Source organism: Callorhinchus milii, unplaced genomic scaffold (assembly GCF_018977255.1).
Source record: "Callorhinchus milii isolate IMCB2004 unplaced genomic scaffold, IMCB_Cmil_1.0 Scaffold1, whole genome shotgun sequence".
In the NCBI taxonomy this organism is placed as follows: Eukaryota; Metazoa; Chordata; class Chondrichthyes; order Chimaeriformes; family Callorhinchidae; genus Callorhinchus; species Callorhinchus milii.
The window spans coordinates 113,300,441-113,321,562 of NW_024704742.1; the positions used below are offsets into that span (position 1 = coordinate 113,300,441).

At 39.3% G+C, this 21,122-nt stretch overlaps 1 protein-coding gene across 2 annotated transcripts in view; it reads left to right on the top strand.

Annotated features, from left to right (window-relative positions):
* edil3b (EGF-like repeats and discoidin I-like domains 3b) overlaps positions 1-14,277 on the top strand; it is a 125,732-nt gene extending 111,455 nt beyond the window's left edge. For both annotated transcript variants that reach the window (XM_042334474.1, XM_042334476.1), the window contains exons 10-11: positions 8,708-8,863; positions 13,257-14,277. In XM_042334474.1, the coding sequence (XP_042190408.1) occupies positions 8,708-8,863; positions 13,257-13,403 (303 nt within the window). In that variant the 3' untranslated portion in view covers positions 13,404-14,277. The remainder of the gene's footprint in view (positions 1-8,707; positions 8,864-13,256) is intronic.
* The last annotated feature ends 6,845 nt before the right edge of the window (positions 14,278-21,122 follow it).

A 21,122-nucleotide genomic window follows, 5' to 3' on the forward strand; every position in this document is an offset into this window, starting at 1 on the left:
CATACTTATTAGATTCATAATTTCTTAAAATAAAACTATTGTTTCAATAACCAGTCATAGTATTTTAGGATATTTGGGCTTTAAATTTGAACTCTTATTTATCATGGCAATAATAATAATAATAATCCTTGCAATTATATAATGCGCCCAGCACAGTTGCTCATCGAGTATTAAGAGATTTGAGATGTCAAATATCTCAAATGGCTTCAATATAAAGTGATATGAAGTGTATTTGAAGGTGAATTCATAGTCACATCACGATGGGGCGTCCTCCTGACGTGAAAGGCACTTTACAAATGTAATTTTGTTGTTGTTGTTGTGAAAGTGGCAACCAATTTGTACACAGAAAATCCCCACAAACAGCCAGGAAGTGAATGACCAATTTTATTTGGAGGTTTGCTAGCTAGGACACCAGGACAAACTCCCTTCTCTTTTTGAATAGTACAATGGGTTCTTTAGCATCCACCAAAATAAAACAAATTACCAATTTTATTTGGGGGTTGTTGTTGGGCGGGGCAAGACCCTCCACGGCCTTATTCCCCCCACTTCTGCGACCTGCTGACCCCATATCAACCTGTCTGCTCCCTCCCTTTAGCAGGATCTGGCCTGCTCCACATCCCCTGCCCAATCCACCCTACCATTGGTGGTCAGCCCTTCAGCCTTTCTGCTCCCACCCTATGGAACTTCATCCCACATACCCTTTGCTTCACTCCCTCACTTGCCTCCTTCAAGGAGTGTATCTAAATCTTTCTCTTCGACTGAGTCTTCAGCCATCTTCCTACACTCCCTGTCCTCCACACTCCCCGATCCTGACCCCCAGCTCGGGTCCCAAATCCCTGACTATCCCTGACTATTCAGCGCCTTGGGATGTCCTCCTGACATGAAAGGGGCTATACAAATGTAATTTTGTATTGTATTGTAGGCTAGGACACCAGGAGAAACTCCCTTCCTTGTGAATTGTGTCAAGGGTTTAACTACCGACTGAGTCAGACTGACACACCTGGCTTCCACATCAAAATAAGTTTATCTTTTAGAATGGCAAGGTTTCAGAAGTAACCTGTCAACTTGGCTCAGAGTTAGCACTCTTGCCTCTGAGTCAAAGGGTTGTGGGTTCAAACCCCATGTCGGGACTTCAACTCACAAAGTCTAAGATGCCACTCCATTGCAGGGTTGGGGTTGTCAGAGTTTCCGTTCTTCAGATGAGACCTTAAACCAAGGTCCCGTCTGCCTGTTCAGGTGGATGTTAAAGAACCCTTCAAAAAGGGTGAGCTTCCCTTGGTATCCTGGTCCACAATCCCCCCCAAAAAATGAATATTTTGTTTCATTGCTGTGCCCAATTGGATTGCCGCGTGCACCTACAAATACACAGTCACTCCATTTCACAGTAAATCACAGTGAAGTGCCTTGAGACATCCTTCCAACATGATAAGGTGCTATAGCAAATGCAAGGCTCATTATAACCCAGATACCACCCTCATAGCATCATCGTGTCTATGAACAGTTCATGAATCATAGAATTTATACAGCACAGAAAGCGAAGATCACTTGGCCCATCGTGTCTGTGCCGACTCTTTGAAAAGAGCTATCCAAATCAATCCCACTCCCCCCCTCTCTCCCCATAGCCCTGCAAACTTGTCCTCCCCAAACCTTTACAAAATTGTTCATTCCTTAAACCAATGCTACAATTACTGAGAAATCTGTAATCTATTTCAAATGTCACGTTTAGCCCTGCACTTATGCACCACTGGAGAGTAAATGAACATTGTGGGCAATTTGAGGATTTTAATTTACATTGCATGAATGAAAACTCCATTGAGCACTGATTCCTACATTGATCACGCCATGAATAAAGCAGTCTTTAAATGTGAGAATAATTTATATGTACACCAGGACGACTTAATGGCTCCATGTTTGACCACAAAAGTGTGATTTTACTGTTAAGTAACTCATTCAAGGAGTGTATTTGTGCTTAGCCATGAACAAGGCTAGTATTTTTCAATTTATTCAAAGAATGTTATATAAAAGGCATACTTTGAATAAACTGCATTTTATATTATAAAAACAGTATTCCTTTAGTCTTGAAAATCTAAGGATCAGTTACACTGCAATAGTGTCTCTTTTCAGTTCTCTACTTGAATATTTTGTGTTTTGAATTGATTATTGGCATTACTTTCTGTGTGTATCAACTGTTTTTCAGTGACTGTACTTACTGTTCAGTGGGTGTGACTGTCTATAGGTGACCTCACTTCAATGTTGCTATAGTACCACCCAGGCATATAGGATACCTGCGAGATGCAGTTAATGAAATGGAAAAGGAAGCATTTTCATCACCCTGCACATTTTTTACCTTTCAAATCTCTCCTTCCATAAAGCTTGTTGTATACTATCTATGTTAAGTGTGTTGCTTAAAATAAAAATATGGCATAAATAAATCCTAAATCATTAAAACCTGTTCACAATTTGAATTCAGAAAGAATGACTTCTACTTGCCATGCATTCATTGATTTTTCCAGTGATCGTATCCTTTTGTTAAACCTGCCTGTGGAATAGTGGTTTACAATTACAAAATGACACAGTGCATCTAGCTTACGTTTAATGTAGAAATCTATACCATATGTTAACTTTAATGTTGTAGACAAACACAGCAGCCACTTGTACTAGCGCGATCCCTCAAACATCCATGAGATGCATGACCAATTAATCTAGAGGATTGCTAGCCAGGACCTAGAGACACAGACACTCTCTTTTTGAATATTGTACCACCATGGGTCTCTAGTGTCAGGCTGGAGGGGATCAGAATGCCATTCTATTCACCTCATTCTGCATATAGCACCAGTTGCTGCAATGTACTGTACAATCTTGAACCAACAATCTTCTGTCTCAAAGGCTACCAAGTGAGCTGTATTAACTAACACACAATTGCTTTGTTCTATTTAGAAGTAAAGAATCCATCAAACCATTTGTTTTTTTCTTTTTGTTCAAATTAATAAAAAGAGAAGGTACTCATTTGTATGTATAAAAAGTGTTTCTTTAGGTATAAAGGAATAAATGTCTGCCATCGTACAGAAATGGAATAAGTCCGAGTAAAATGTGCTGCAATTATAGGCTATTAGCATCAAATTGGTTACTAAGAATATGAAAGACACATCCATTGATTCACCTTTCTTTGTGCATACAATAATTGGGAGGCTCTCAGTACATAACACAGGTGCTAATGCAGATCCCAAAGTGCTGGAGTCAAGCCTGCAGATCCTAGGATCTCTGCTGTAACCACCAGAGCACTCTTGCCTCCTAGTCAAACAAAATGTTGAGAATACAAGCCCTAGATTGGGACTTTGAACTTACTAGCATTTCAATACAGTGCTGGGGTAAGGCTGCTGTCCTTCGGATTAAATGTTAAACTGAGGCCCCATTTGCCTGTTCAGAGATATGGCACTGTCTGAAGAAGGCCCTTTTCGAAAAAAGGATATTTTGTTGTGGTGTCCTGGTCAACAGTCCTCCAGGATAGAATTGGTCATTCAGTCATGACTGTTTGTGAAACATTGCTGTGCGCACACTGGCTGCTGTGTTTGCCAACAAAAATACAGTCACTGGACATTATAGTAAATTTCTCTGGAATACTTTGAGGCATCCTCCTGATGGGAAAGGCATTTTATCAGATATAAAGATTGCTCTTTTTATGATTCAATTTGGCAGAAGTAATCAAAGACTTGTAAGGATATATTTATACCTCTCCCCCACACACAAAAAAAATGCTAATACTTTTGGAATTAGTGTTTCTACATTCTGCCAGGTTGGAATCTGGCTCCGAATATTGGGATAGTCACTGTGCTATATATGCAGTACATCCTGAGACTTTTTTACCAGTGAATATTACACTACTTTTAACAGAGTTCAGCTCTGAAGCAATATTTTGATAGCTTTAACATTTAGTTCAGAATTGTCCTTAATTGCAAACATTGCGTGGTTATTATCTTTTAAACTCCAACTACGGAATGAATGTAAGGTTCATTGAAGTCTTCTGCAGTATGTTTATTTTAATGAGAGATTTATTTCAAAGCCTCGAACATTTGAATGTGCTTAAGTCTGTGAATTATATAATTTGCTCTGTTGATGTGCATATGATTCATTGGCATGTCTAATGCATTTAAAATTCTGTAAAGCTAAATGCTTTTCTGGAATAAGGAATAGTTTCTAATTTTGTAATTATGATCCTTGTTACAAGAGTACAAAGAGTACTTTTGATTCTATTGCTTCCCTGGAAAACTGTAACTAGGTAGAATTCTCCAATGGTTTAGTTAGTACAGTACATGAAGTGTGAAGTGTTCCACCTCAATGTATGCTGAGTAGAACTAATCAGCATACTCTACCCGTACGGGGAAATTTTCTTGTCAGAGTTTTACACACATCGTCTTTTTTGATTTTGCCACTAAAGGGATTTGCCATTTTAATCGCACCGTGCCAAAGGCGCTCTACATAATGCTTCATAATAATAAAAATAATAATTATAATAATATATACTAATTATTATCATAGAATAATAATGGAAATGCATAATTTCCCAAGTGATGGTTCAGGATTAACAGTCATTTTAGGTTTATGGTCATCGAGTTGAGCAATATTAAAAATAAAAAATTATCCTTGGATTTTAACACATCAGGATGTTTCAAAGCACCCTCACCTTACAGATTTACGATAAATTGTAGTGACTGTATTTTGGATGCAAACCAGTTTTATGTTTCAAGGATTGTTGACCAGGACACTGAAAGAAACTCCCTTCTCTTTTTAAATAGTTGCATGGGATCTTTAACATCCACCTGCCCAGGAAGATGGGATTTTGGTTCAACATCTCATCCACAAAGGATAGCACCACTAATAATGCAGCACTGCATTGGCGTGTCAGTCCTCCCTATGTGAAAGGCACTGTACAAATGTAACTTGCTGTTGCTGTTGTCAGGCTAGAGCCCTAGACGATACAAGTTCAAAATCCTGATTGAACTCACATCGATCTCATTCAGAGGCGAAGGTTCTACCAACTGAGACCTCTGTATTTTGCATTGCTGAAAAATGAAACAATTTCACAATTTCAGACATCAGAAAGAGCTTACAAATCAACTAGCTGGACAGTAAAGCTGTTTCCACTCCATCCCAATAACATGCTTTTGCCACAGCTGCACCAGAAAGATATTTTCATTTCCAACACCAACCACCCCTCTCTGTATAACATTGACAATCGAATGACAAAATAGGGTAATTGGTTTCTGCTTTCTGCTCTGGTTCACTAAGAACTGGGTTGATTGAGACTGTTCAAAGCCATTGATATAGGGCCCTCGACGGGGGAAATTTTCAGCACACTAGGGTGAGATTCAAACTGTTGTTAACAAGGTGAAAAGGTTTGTGTTAGCTTACTGTGCTTTCAAGGGCTCATTTACAGTACTTTTTGTATTAGAAATAATTATCGTAACTAATCACACCCTTTTGACTGGTAGAAAGAGAATTCAGCAGTTAGTTAATTTCATGCCAGAATGTGTCATTTAAAAATTTCAACTATACATCTTCACTCGTACAAACATAGAACACTTTGCATTGATTCTGCCAGTCAAGAAATTCATTATTTGTAGTTCATGTAAACATTTTGATGATCCACAGATAGATTCTGCAGTTAAACACAGGCATGTGTACATTCAAGGATATGAGAGGCTTGCTTCTGGCAGCTAACAGAATGACCTGAAGGGAGTCCTTGTGAACCTTTTTAATGCACCATGAACATATTTCTACTTCAAAGGGTAGCTGATGTGCATGTAAACACTGATTTTGTAATGCTGAGCTTTTCTGAAATGAATAGCTCTGTATGCAGAGACAAAACACGGTTTCATTCTGTAATTTATGGATGAAATTCAATCACGAAGTTTTAAGTATATGAGAAGCATTTTGCTCCACCCAACAAAACTATTCTTGGAGTTTAGGAAAGCACAGTATTGATAACCCGATATCACAGCCAAAATAAACATGCAAACAGCACAGCAAATCTTTACTTAAAATAGAGGTATAGACCAGCGACTGAGACCTGGAATTCTTCCCACTCGGTTCCTGCTAACCCTGTAAGCCAAAACCCTAACGGGTAGGGTGATCTTAGTTAGACAATTGTTTGCAATGATAAGTGGTTTTAGCTGGTTAAATCCAGCAGTACCCCAATGCACTCTGGAGTGCCCAAGCCTTGGCTCTCATCAACCTATGCCTAAAGTCCTTAGGACCTTAGGATTAGATAAACAGGAAGAGAATGTGTACTCCATACTGAAATTCGTACACAGTTCAAAAGTAGAACTTTCAGTAATTTAGTTTGGATATGCCCAAGCATGGTGACAGGTTTTTGCATGTGTCAAAAATCAGACTGACAAAAAAAATCTTTGTAACTAGTTTAGTGCATGGCTGCAAAGATGTTGAGAGGGAATCCATACCAAAAAAATGGATTATTCAGGGATAAATAATTCTAAAAGCTAGATCTGTTAACATCCAATTTTGGGGGAGTAAAATAATGACATTCTATGTGATTACCCAGTTTCCTTCAATAGATTTCCTCACAAAGATTGGATAATGTTGTTCCTATGTTGAATCTGTTTAGATTTTGTGTAGAAAATAGCTTATCACAATTAAGGTATCTTGGCACCAATATCACAAACTGGCTTATCAGGCTTTGTGCTTTGGCACCGGTCTACTGCATACTTACACTGCAATCTGATCTATGTAAACTCACACATGGTAACTGTTTGCTACTAAAATAATTTCCTCAAACAAATCAGTGTTGATTATCTGAGAATATTGAATTGAGAGCTTGAGGACTTTAGTGATTGTATATAATGTTCCTCAGATTTTTACTTAAATGTTCTCAGTCTCGTAAATTCGATTTCAATGCTGTTTTGCCGTATATTTATAATATGTACCAATATGTAAAATCCTATGCATACACCTCCTCCCTCGGTTACCTTTGCTGTTATCCCAAAGTTATCCTGGGTTACAAGTCACTTCTCTGTATCTATAAGCCATAAAAAAATGTGCTTGAAGATGCAATTTGTTAGTCAGATCTTAAATGGGAAATTAATTTAGAAAATTTAGGGTATGATTTTATGGAGAGGCGGCTCATCATTTTAAAGTTTTGTGACTTTTTAAAGAAAACAGACTTTTTTGTTTGAAAAGAGCACTGTTTTTGACAAGCATAGGTCAGTTTGTTTAATAGGTGGCGTCACTCTGAAAAGGTGTTGTGGAGAAGTGAATCACTGAGCTTTCAAGCTACTTGACATGTAAATGAAAATTGTGCTGTTTTAAATTATGATTCAAATAAATACGAGCCCTTTAGAACGTTCTTTTTGATATTAAGCTATTGATTAGGTGCACAGCTCTTAAGAATGCTCCAGCTTCTCTTGAAAATGTACTTATTGTTAAGTTCTGTTAGATGAAAAAAGAATCACTTTTTGGCAGAATTGTACATTGACAAAACATCTGGTTTCCAGAGTCAAAATGGGTTGTATATAAAAGTACAAATGCATTAAAGGTCTTGTGTCTGATTACTAAGTTTTTTTAGTTTAGTACATAGTGTGTGTCAGCCTGGTTCAGTTGATTAGAACTCTCAACTCTGAGTCAGATGGTCATGGGTTCAAGCCCCATGTTGGGACTTTGAACTCACAGCGTAGGCTAATAGTGGGGAGTGCTGCATTAATAGAGGTGCCATCTCATATGGGATGTTAAACTAAAACCTGTCTGCTTGTTCAGGTAGACATTAAGGGCCCAAATCACTATTTGAAAAGTGAAGGAAGTTTATCCCAGTTTTCTAGCCAATAATCGCACAAATAAAATTGGTCACTCACTTCCTGGCTGTTTGTGGGACATTGCTGTATGCAAAATTTGCTGCTGCTTTCACCTACAAATACACAATCAATGTACTTCACAGTAAAATCCTATGAATCATTTTGAGACACTTTGATGACATTTTATGCCGTTATATCATTTGCACAAGTTATTATCAAATACATGTTGTACCATTTGAATCTATTTAAAACTTTGAAGACTCAAAACAGGATTTGACAGTATTCTACATATTTAACCAGATTTGCTCTTGTCTCCCAAGTCGCTCAGCAGCAAATTAAAGAGAATAATAATTTCACCAAAGAGCCTGGCTTTATTCTGACATTCTGTCAACAAACATGTCACCTTGGAACCAGACTACCCCGTTTACCTCCCCCCCCCCCCCATCACCGAGAACATCCAACAAGTGCGAGTTTGAACCCTCATTAGGTGGATGGTAGGTACCAGGAGCTCCCTGAAACAACACAGCTCAGCATGAAATTCGTGAGAGGACTGCCACTATCTTCCTGTCTGCAGCTCAGAAATGCTTCCCTTCCTCTTGTGCCAGTGACTTTGAAAAATCGATTTAAATATCAGTGGGGTGAAATTTCACTGGTCCTATAATGGGATTTCTTTATAGATTATTGTAGATTTTCACTTTCAATATCAGTAACTACCAAACAGGGTAATTTTTCGCACTAAGAACTTAACAAAACCACTTTGTTGAGCAAAAGATTTTATTTGGAGATGATAAAATAAGATGACTGTTTATTGATATGGTTGGTCCATTTATTTCTCTTTAGAAACCTGATGGAACTGTCTCTGTATATTAACACTGAAAGAGTTTTATATTTCTTCCATTTTTCAGATTGATCTTCTTGTTCCAACTAAAGTGACCGGCATCATCACCCAGGGCGCAAAAGACTTTGGTCACATTCAGTTTGTAGGATCGTACAAGGTAGCTTACAGCACTGATGGAAAAAGGTGGGCTATTTATAAAGATGGGAAGCAAAAGAAAGATAAGGTGAGTATCAACGCAATACAGATTTACTCTCCTTTAAGATGTATTCTGACATGCTTCTTGACAATTTTTTTGGTCCATTTCTTATCCTCCACACCATGAGAGTAAATTAGATCAACAGATCAAGAATCACTGAGGTCTTTTGTCTCTTGATAAAGCCGAGCAATATAAAGCACTATATAAAGGATGGTTACTGAGCTGTGAGTTGCAATTTGCTGCCTGGGCAGTGAAGGACTTGGTTAACGTAGATAATACCAGGGTCGGGAAATTCTACCTGTTCTTATGGGCCTTTTTCAGACTGAAACCGGTGACTGTCCTCTAGGGCAGGGGGAAGAAGGGAAAGAAGTAAGTGGTGTTTCTTTGGAGCTGAGCTGCCTGTAACTTGACGTGCTTGGCAATAAAATATCTGAATCAAAGCTTGTTAGATAGTGCTCTCAAAAATATGCTATAACGTACTAAGCAATTAAATCCCAGCAATATCCCAACTTCACCCTCCTGGGTTCCCAAGCCTGGGCTCTTACTAACCTGCACCTAATACTCTCCAGAACTAGATAAGCAGGGTACGTCTTTCCAGCAAGAGTGCGTTCATTTCTTTCAAGACATGGGGAAATTTCCATGTGTGGATGGCATACGTATATGAAACGCGCAGTCTGGTTTGGATATTATCGGTGCATGGTGATAGGTGTGAACATGTGTTGGACAATTGACTATCGAAAAAATACAGGAACCGTGGTTCCAGTGGAAATCAGACTGAGGTCCTGTCTACAAGTGGTAGTAAGTTCACAACAGTCTGATGATGTGCACAGATAACTTCACTGCAAAGTCTACATGCACATCATCACTGGTCCACCCTCGCCTCCACTAAATCGTCCTTCTTTTCCAAGGTAATCTTGGAGGCCAAAGGCAACTCCAGACTTCTCTTCTCCATGACCTGGCTCCTCGGTCCACTCTTTCATGCCTCACCCATCCTCTCCTCCAACTCCAACTGCAAGGAGATGCTGGATTTCTTCGAGACCAAAATCAGGGGGATCCGTTCAGCCATTTCCACCCTCCCAACCGCCAACCCCTTCCCATTTCTCCCTCACACTCTGGCCCCTACTCATCCCTCCCTCCACACCTTCAAACCTATCTCCCCTCCTCTCTTACCACCACTGTAACCCACATGAAGCCCACCACCTGCTCCTTAAACCCCCCAAAAAACCTTAACCCCCCTTCTTGCCTCCTAGCTCCACCTCCTCGCCCCTTTACTCTCAGACCTCGTCAACCTCTGCCTGTCAACTGGCACCATTCCCACCCCCTAAAAACACCTGTCATCACCCTTATCCTAAAAAAATCTTCCCTGCCCCATCCTTGCTCACTAACTACCGTGCATCTCCAACCTCCCTTTCCTTTCCAAGATCCTTGAAAGAGTTGTTTCCGAGCTTCACTCCTTCCTCTCCTGCCATTCTCTTTACGACCCTTCCAGTCAGGTTTCTGTGCTGCCCACAGCACAGAAACAGCCCTGGTTAAGGTGACAAATTACATTCTGTCTATCTGTGACCAGGGCTCCCTCTGTCTCCTCGTCCTCTTCGACCTCTCTGCTGCCTTTGACACTGTGGACCACTCTATCCTCCTCCACCACATTTTCTCTCACCTGAACCTTCAAGGTTCTGTCTTTGAATGGTTCAGATCCTATCTCTCACACCAGCTCCACTTTGTTTCCACATATGGCTTCTCCTCTAACCCCTGCACCGTCTCGTGTGGTGTTCCTCATGGCTCGGTCCTCTCCTCTTCAACCTGTACATGCTCCCTCTTGGTAACAACATCCGCAGACATGGGGTCAACTTCCGCATGTACGCCGATGACACCCAACTCTATCTCTCTGCCTCCACTCTCAACCCCAAGACCACTGATGTCCTGACAAAATGTCTATCAGACATCAAATCTTGGATGAGAGGCAAATTTCTACCGTTGAACATCAGGAAGATCGAGGTTCTCCTGATTGGCCGCGCTGCGCCTCCGCACCTCAGGCACTGACAGCAGCAGCATCCACGGATGCACACTCGACCTCAGCAGGCCTGTCAGGGACCTAGGAGTCTTGTTCGGCCCTCAACTGTCCTTTCTCCCCCACTCTGCCTTCCCCCACCTCCGGAACATTGCCCAACTCCGCTACTGCCTCACCCCTCCGGCCGCCAAAACCCTCAAACATGCCTTCATTACAACCAGGCTCGACTACCGATACCCTGCTTGTCGGCTTTCCCAACTCTTCCCTCCACAAGCTGCAGATCATCCAGAACTCTGCAGCTCGTAACCTCTCCCTCACCAGGCTCTGTGACCCCATCACACCCTCGCCCAACTCCATTGGCTCTCCATCCCTCAGAGGTTCGAGTTCAGAATTCTCATCTTCACCTTCAAGGCCTTCCATGGCCTTGCCACTCCTACCTCTCCGACCTGTAAACCCCTTATCAACCCGTCCGCTCCACCGCTCAGCAGGCTCCGGCCTGCTCCAGTTACTGAGCTTCAAAGGCACCAATCCTTCTAAAGACACCCCTTGATTTTGGAGATAATGTTGAATGGTAAATTGTAAGTCAGGTTTCATCTCCTTTGCAAACACCATAAAATTGCTCAGATTGTGTAGTTTGTCTAACAAGCCCCTTGACCTTATCATTTTCTCAGAATAAACAGAGGTTAATTCAATTGACTGCACTTGTGGCTGTGAAATTATATTTGTGTTCTTTTTCCTGAAAGTTTCATTACTCTACATAGGTCACATTAACATAAAAACATAAGGCTTTTTTTGTGCCTTCAGTTTAGTCACAGGCCATAATACAATGACAGCAGCTGTATACTGTAGTAATGTGACATACAAGGTTTTGAAGCAGCATGACAGACAAAAACCATGCAAACCCTAAATAATTGCAAAGCTGATTGAGATAAATACAGTGCTACCTTGTTATGCTGTAGTATACTGCGGTTTCGGCTACAACGCAGGTACATTGGCGATTTGCAATGTACAGACTGTTTCTGCTTCAATCAACTCACATCTGTGTTCTCTGGCCAGCTTGCTGCATACTGTGTGCAGGCACAGAGAGCCTCTCAGAGGCACAACCAACAGAAATGCTCACAAGAGCATTCGCCACTGACTGTCCGGCTCTCGGTGCACAGCACAGCAAGCCTCAGTTATGTCAGCAGTGATCTGTTGACCCTGGATACCCTGCCTGGCACCCGCATTGTGACACAATCCATAAAAAGGCACGATCTCATTTTATTTTATATCACCCGTCCCAACCATCATGTTACAGAGGAGGTGGATGGGAGGAAGGTCGTACTGTAAGTGATAAAATAAATGGATACCTTGCTGTGAATAAAATAACACTAAATAAAATAAACTGCTAGAGGGATCACCAGCATCTGACTTTGTTTTGTACAATTTTGGCTTCTGTGACATGAACAGTGCAGTGAGGCAATATTTACTTTCCAGCATTTTTTTTCATAAACAATATTCATTGCAAAATTATATTGTCATGGAAACTATCTAGTTTACTGAGGCTCGGAACAGCAGTGTAATTGAGCAGAATTAAAAAGGATTGGACCTTTTGAAGAAAAGATTTGGGTTTTGACCCGGCCCATTTAGACTGGAGTATTTGGGTATTGTTTTTCCTCATCTAGGTGAGAAATGTCAGTACTGAGTATGAAGCACTTCACTCTGTCTGGCATTGAGGGCATAGATTGAAGGTAATTACCAACAGAGCCAAGGGAGAGTTTAGGAGATGTTTTTGTACACAGGGAATTGTTCTGATGTGGAATGCCCTACCTCAGACCATAATTTAGACCTAATCCATATTCACTTTTAAAATAAATGAATTATTTATATTAAGATTAATTAATTATCATAAGAGGGAAAGTGTAGGAGGAGAAGGCCATTGAGGCCTGTTCTACCAATTTATCGGATTTTGACAGATCTTCTAATCCCAATGCCCAGCCCTTTCTCCATACCTTAATATCTCTATTGTTCAAGTATCTGTGTATTTCTCTATTAAACGTGTATCAAAACAAGTAGTTTCTATGTGTTAGATTCTTATAAATAAGTAGCGTCAGTCAGTTCTAACATCTCCATTATTATGCCTCCCAAGAAGTTAGGTTGTCAACACATTTTATAATAATAATCCTTGCATTTGAAATAGCGCCTTATTGCATCATTGAGACATCTCAAAAACCTTCACAGAATATATTGTTAAGTGAACTGACTGTATATTTTGTGGGTGAAATGCATACAAATTTTATTTTACTTTATTTTACTGTACAAAATGATGAAGGTGACAAGGCAGTGAGGTGTCAGTTTCTGGACTAATGCATATCTAAGAAAAAGTGTTTCTTCACTATATTGATAACATGTGCTTTTGTTTTCAATTGACAGGTTTTCCAAGGTAACTTTGACAATGATACGCACAGGAAAAACTTAATCGATCCTCCTATATATGCGCAGTATATTCGGATCTTGCCTTGGTCATGGTACGGGCGAATTACTTTGCGGACGGAGTTGCTGGGATGCACAGAAGAATGATGAACGTTGGCCAGTGTCAACAGAATTACTATTGGCCCTAGAAATATCTCAAAAACTGCACAAACCTGTAAGATATTAAAGGGTGTTGATGAAGAAGTGTTCAGTTTGTGATAGGCAGAGGGTGAAGTTAGGAGGTCTAGGCCAGCCCTTTATCAGACATTGATATTGTGTTTCTCTTCTTTAGAAATTTATTCTCCTGGGTTTTTTTGCACCTTGATTTGTGTATTTTGAAATGAATGAACATAGTTGCACACTTTATTTTGGTTCCGCCACCCCCACCTTCCAAGTTGAATTAATATGAATAGGATTAATATCACTTATTATTGCAGGAGTATCATATTTAATTTATTTTCAACTTTTAAGAAAAAAAGCTTTATTTTTTTCTGGATGACTTTGAAGACAGTCCAACAGTCCAGTGTTTATTTCTGGTTGCCATTAGAGTCAAGTGTACCAAATGTTATAATGATCGAGCACTGATAGCGGTGTTTTCAGTCTACATACTGTGCATGTTTCACAGTATTCGAAGAAAGGCTGAAAATCCTTTCCAGGTGACATTTTTACCACATGCATGAAATTATGCTAGCAAAACCTCCAACTTACAGACTTGGTTATAAATATATATTGGATAAGTGCTTAAAGTGCTCATGGCAAAAACAGTTAAGACATATTAGATTACAGTATTGCATCAAAAAGGTAAATTAATCTGTGATCCCTAAACAGGACAATAAAATCTACAGGTTGGGATATTTGAACCTGATTTTCCTTTTGAATTCCACTCGAGGATTCCAAAGTTTAACATTATGAGACATCTTTGCAATTCAAAACTGAAATCACTGCTATGACATGTTTTCCAAAAAGAACAAACACTGCCCTGGGAAGAAGTAAAGCAAAAAAATAAACTGTTGTGATTACTCAGTGTGGATTTATTTCCTCACTTTTTAATACCTCATAGATAGCATTGATTTAATGCAGTTTCTGTGTTGAATTAAGGCTAATTATGATATGTCTCATCAATTACATTTTGAGCTCCACTTCCAAAACCATCTCCATCAACCAGGCTTTACTGAAGTCGCCTCCATAACAACTTGAAAATGTAATTTTACATTTTCCTGGGACACCCCTCTTGGAGTTCTTAAAATTACTAGTGACCTAGATGCATTCCTAAAACTTTAACCTTAACACTTTAACCACTTTTCCATGCTATGAAGAAAAGCTCCACATGTGCTTAGTTGTACACATGCAGAGTTCTCCTCAGCCATAGAAGATGACTATGAACAGATAGTATCAGTGCACGTTTCTGTTTTGACTCACTCTACTAATACTCTACTAACATCACATTGCAAATAACACCCAATACGTTTATAAGGATCAGATTTGGACGATCAATATAAAACGATACATGACACAGCTTGGTTATTTACAGACTTCTTATTACTCTGTGACTTCATACATCTAGGCATTGTTGTCAGCTGTTTAAGTTCTGTCTCACAGAAAAACTGAAGTATAAACAATAATCAAGGCTTAGTTATGTGACTTTAGAATGTCATTTCAGATGCTATCATATGTCACCCTCTGAACTGTCTTCACTGACTAATCACAACATTTCTTACTTTTACTTATTGACGTATTCTTTCTTACAGCACTTTTATCATTGAATTATACAGCACAGAAGGCGGCCATTTGGCCCATTGTGTCTGTGACGGCTCTTTGAAAAGAGCTCTCCAATTCAATCCCACTTCCCCGCTCTTTCCCCATAGCCCTGCAAACTTGTCCTCCCCAAATAATTATCTATGTCCTAAAAGGTGTTCTCGAATCGGCTTCCACCACCCTTTCAGGCAATGGATTCCAGCATTATTTCTTACTAAACTGTAACATTACATTATTAGAACTAAACTCGCAAAATTCCCAGCATTGGTGGGACAAGTGCATGGAGTTGCTGTGTACTGATGAAGGAAAAGGCCATTTGTTTAGTGTGCAGGAGATGTGCACAATCTCACTCCCTAGGATCCTAAGTTATTTGTCGCTTAACTATATTTGTTTATATTGAGTATAACAATAATGGCATCTAACAAATGTTTAAAAATGGTGAGCCATTTCGATGTATAAGATTGCAAGTGAACCATGTGTTTGCCAGCTGTTGTCTGTGACCATAAAGTTGAGTGTTGATGTGCATTCTGGATTCTGTCTTTACCATATTGTCTTCACACAGGGCTGTAAAAACCCTTCAGTGCTTGCAAAAATGTATGGTCGGACATTCCTGCTGAGTGCTCTTCTTTCTGGTAATAATCTTGACCCTGCCAACTGCAATCGTTCCACAACTGTATGTGATTCATTGCCGGTTATAATGAGTGTCGCTAGTCTCAAAGTGACAAAGAAAGTCAAGTTAATTACAGCCCTAATGTATGCCATTTTGTTAGCCTTCATCAAGGGATTAAGATTGTTAACGTGCTACATCATAGATTATTGCTTACTGACTTATGTTATTGGCTGGTTTTGTTTATATCCTGCCCACATAAAGATTTTAATGTTAAACCTTGCCAAAATTGTCATTCCCCTTGCATAGAGCAGAAAATTCTAGGAGTTCTGCCTTCATTGTTATTTGCCATAATTTCAGAAGTCTGGTAATGTTACCTGTTCTGGGTTTAACCCTTATCACTTTGACAGAAGCTGATCTAAATTGCTTAAATTATTTTCATTTTTTTATCATTCCATTCAGAGCTGTATCCTTTTTATTGTGTCTCTGAAGGCTGTGCTTTTGAAGAGTATTGAACATTTATTTTTATCCAGTAGCTTTGGGATATAACAGCAACCTTTCTAAATTACCCACAAATTAATTGAGTTTGGTCACTGAGAATTACTTTGAACACGATGAAGGAAACGTGTGTGAACCTTTTTTATTGCAGTGTTTTTATTTGAAGTTTAAAAGTAAATGCCAAATAGAGAAACGGTTTGGGGATTTTAAAAAAAATAGAGCAAGTTGTAGCATTTATGAAATGGCTTGTGGGTTGTATTTCAGGAGGTATAACTTAATCAAACTGCATATCGAGGGCAGGATTTGTGCAAAAGTTAAACACTGCTTTAACCGTTTCAAACAAATTTAATGCAATAGATAGTTTAAAACTAGGTAGGTGAAGGCCAATAATAGGCATATTTCAGCTGTAATATTATGGAGCATCAGAACAATAGTAGAGAGACTAACCTTTTACTGCAATCTATTCAAGCCATTCGACTGTTATGTGTCTGTGATTGTACAACATTCCTAGTCCCTACGATGCACTGAGTGACTTAAGAATGTATTCATTTGTGTATGAAATTAAAGGGAAAGTCAACCCTTACTGCGTTATTGATTCTAGAGTATCTAAACGAATTAAAGTAAGTTTGAAACTGCATCTTTACTTCAGGATTTTACTTAGGAAATTTCTATAGAATTTCAGGATTTGTGTAGCTATTTGAATAGAATGTGTACCCAACCTTATTAAATTACTTGAGAATATTTTTCCATTTTCCAAGTACTTTTGAAACATCACTGCTAATGTAATACATTTAAATTATAAAACTATTATCCTACCTTCAACCTTGTTATATTTAACTTTATTTAACTAATTATTTTCTGCTCCACAACAAATTTACTAATAGTATAGTAGTGCCTATCTTATTAAGAGATTAAATCCTCCAGCTACATAAAGCCCTCCTTCTAAACCCTGTATGAGGGATGCTATAAAAATGCAAGTAGTTGTTCTCCCCCTTCCCAAATTTCAGCACCTTTGTCACACTCAATGCACACCACTGAGACATTTAGAGAAATGTCTCTACCAGTGCCGAGGATAGCAGCCCCGAAGGTTACTGGATAGAGCTGAAGTTTACAGATTTGGAGCTCACTGGTTTGAATCTCAGTCCATGCTGAGTTTGCTGATCTCAGCTGGAGCTGCCTGGCAATGCTTTATTGGTCCTGGCCTTCCCCAGGGTTAGGGGAGGGAAAACAGCCAGGATTCTTGCTGCTGGTGCCTCTACAGCAGGTCTATTGTGTGTGTGTTTGGTAGTTATGCCCTCTACAGTCACTGCCAAGGATCACGTATGAACAAACAATAGGCACTTGAGTGAGATAGCAGAGGGCAACCAGTGCCTGAGGGCCAGATGGGTGGGCCCGCACTGTGCTATACTTACCATTTTATGATCCAAATAAAAACAACTTTATTGGCTCTATCTTACCAACAGTTAAAATGCCGCAAATCAACAAGGTAGCCACAAGAGGCCCTTCTAATTATTAACCTGAACTTTTTCAAAATTGGGTCCTGAGCAGGAAAATGATCATTTTGTTTATTAATCGACAGTGATAGATTTTTAAGAGAGATTTTTTTGCACAAAAGAAATCTAAACCGTAGAGGACCTGTTGGGGCCTCCACCTAAGCCTACTGGATCATCTTCTATCAGGATCTAAATTATTCACAATTGGTGATGTGAACTGTTTTCTGGCAGATTTTCACTTCTTCAAGAAGAGATTGCCCTTGATCCTACCAAACAGGTACAGGCTGCTCTCCCAGAATGGGGGAGAGTTTTGCAATCTCCCTGCCTTGATGAATGACTGATGCCTTGGTTATTGAAAATGATAGGTTAAGTGATTGGTGTCAACTACAGTGGGTAATTGACAGTGTTATAAAATACAGAAACTACGCACAAGGCACGGTACAGTGTCGGAAAATGATCAGCCTCATAGTGCCAGGATTGCATTTTTTCCTGCACCACTTAAATCAAAAATAGAATGTAAATTGATGTGCCCATCAGCAAATTGTTTTGCTGTGTAGATATGAAGGAAATGGTTACATAATCTAATTACCTGTTGGTACCACGGAAGCAAATTTGTGCAAAACTGGCATAATGATTTTAGTAATAGAAAGTGCAGAATGTGCAGAACCAGAAAATTAAAGTCCATCTGACCAGTCGTATTTTCAACTGCGATCTCTCCCTATCTCACATATCTTCCGCACCCCCCCCAAACACTTTCACCATCAAAACCCCATCCAATTTCCTCTTAAAAACGTTCATGCCATTCAGCTTCCTGAGCAAAATATTCATCACAGCAACCAGCGAGCAGGAAAAAATCCCACTGAAGGGATTGCTGTCATGGCTCCCATGTGGGCAAGATTCTATCATGCTGCATTATAGCATATCCACAGATTTTCACCAAACTTAGTTTGCAAGTGGCTGTGAACAGTGTGTGTGCTTCTGCTCCAACTCATATGTCCTCTTTTCTGAAGACACTGAGGTAGATGGTCCACCTGAGTCCAGATTTAGTAATTTTCTTAGCATTTCAGACCGTGATGAATTTGACAGATTCTTAACCACAGTCTTAATCTTGTAACCAGTTTTCTTTAAGGTCTATTTAAAAATACAGTAAACTAGCCTCAGATTTAAGATTAAAATCAACAATTTGCCAAATTGAAAATTTCTGATGAATTTTGCCTTTTTAAAAAATAAACTGTGCTTGACAAAACATACAAGAAATGGGTCATTTTGGGGAATAACTTCATGTACTATAATTGCCACAAACCTTTTTTTGTAAAGATCTAAAGCTGGCCCAAGGGGGCAATATAGACAAAAAATTCCACCTGGACTTGGCCTATAATATCATTTTACCTTAAAGTTTAACATACAACAACAACTTGCGTTTATATAGCGCCCTTCACGCAGGGCTAGTGTTCCAGACCGCTTAACAAGGTGGAGTTTGACCCCAAGCCGGTATTTCAGAGAACTCTTAAATTCAGTATTAATTTGGCAGTCGGTTCTTTTTAGGTATTGTGAAAAATCGGCTTCCAAAATCACGCTCAAGAATTTTCTGCGCAATCCTAAATTTTAAAACAAAATGGTCCTGCAGGCAGACTCGGTGTAATGTCAGGTTACAGAGCTGAAAAGAGGGAACTTGTGTAGCTTGGAGCTGTAAATCTCTTAAATAGAAAGGCATCTACTGATTTGCTTCAGGGCTTGCCTTAATTTATCTAGAATGTGCAGAGAATAGCTACCTTTGAAGAACAAAAAGCTCTACACAAAAGGTGAATAATTTGCCTTTCAAGATCGTTAAAGCTGTTACCAAATGAAGTATTTGCAGAGGTAATTATTGCCAATTAGTTCATTGGTATTCTTGTGCTTGGCTCAAGGAGAAATAGTTATCTACATCCTGGTAAAAAAANTCCTGCAATAAATGTTGGCTTTCCCTTCTAGAATGATGCAATAAAGGTCCAAAGTGAGCTCTCAACATCAAGGACTTGATGGGTTTGTTTATGTGTTGTATGAAAGATATTTGTAGTGAAAACATATGAGCTGCTGGCTTAACAACTGTCAGTAAATTAAATAGTGTGAATCACATAATGGGGATGAAATAACCACTGCAACCTTAGCAACTGTGTAATAATAAACTTTTTTTTGTATTCTGCTCCAATTCGGCAGGTTAAAGCAAAAATCGGTACAAGCTTGTGTGTCTTTCAAATTAACAATAAAACTTTGAAACATCTACATCTCATGAAATGGGTTTGGGATTTATTACACGGTATGGTTTTAATTGCTGGAGGAACTGCTGTGTTATTTTATTGACTAAATTCATCATATGGCTGTTTATGGGACATTGCTGTAATCACATTGGCTGCTGTGTTTGCCTGCAAATACACTTATTATTATTACTACATGAGCACAAGCACTTAAAAAGAGCATACAAGCTCACGGAGGCAAAGGGCGTTTTTTNCTGCATAGAGGACAATTAATGACTGGGATGGATTGCCAGCAAGTGGCAGTGGCAGGTTTTGCACTGGAGGAGGGAGGTGATGGGCCATTACTGGCATCACCTTCCAGTCACTCTCCGCGCTGCCTCATACCTCTCGCTCCAAATTCTCCTCCTGTTGCTCTATGCACTGTACAGGCTGTGCAAGTCATGGGGCAGTGTGGAGAGCAACAGGAAGAGAGGTGGAGCGGGAGGTAAAGGCACCGTACATACTGCTAAAGGCCGTGAAAAAGGCCACTAACCCTCTTGCCATAAGTAGGAACCCAGTTGTTAGTTGATTGGCGGATTGCTTTTCCATGGGTAATATTTCCTTAAAAAGACTTGTCACTTTAATCCATGACTGTTTGTGGGACACTGCTGTGTGCAATTGGCTTTCACGTTTTGCCCACAAAATATACAGTCGATTCACTTTACAGTATATTCTGTGAAGCGCTTTGAGACATCTCAAAATCGTGATAAGGCGCTACATCAAATGCAAGCATTATTATTATTACTACCCAAGGAAGGGAAATATATCTTTGGTGTCTTAAGCCAGCATTACATTTCTGAAACATGTTTACTTACTGGTGATTTCAATTTGCTATAAAATGTGCTCTTTCCCTAACATGTATACTTGACGACCACTGGAGTCTGAACCATGACATAAATTGCAGAAATGAATGAATGTGAAGCTTTTGGGTGGTCTGCCTTGGCTAAATTCCTTAAATTCTTCACAAACCGAACATCAGCTCTGTGTACATGCAGTTTTAATTTTGGCCTCTGAAGCATAATAAATCAACATAATAACTTAGAATTACAGATACATTTTTTAAAAGAAAAACCTTGAATTTACAAAAATATTTGTAGTGACAGTAAAAAAAGTGACAGTAATAATTGAAACTTGTTCATTGAATTTAATTTTATTTTTCCAGAAATAACTACACCAGAAAGTTGTGTGAATCCTTGACTTT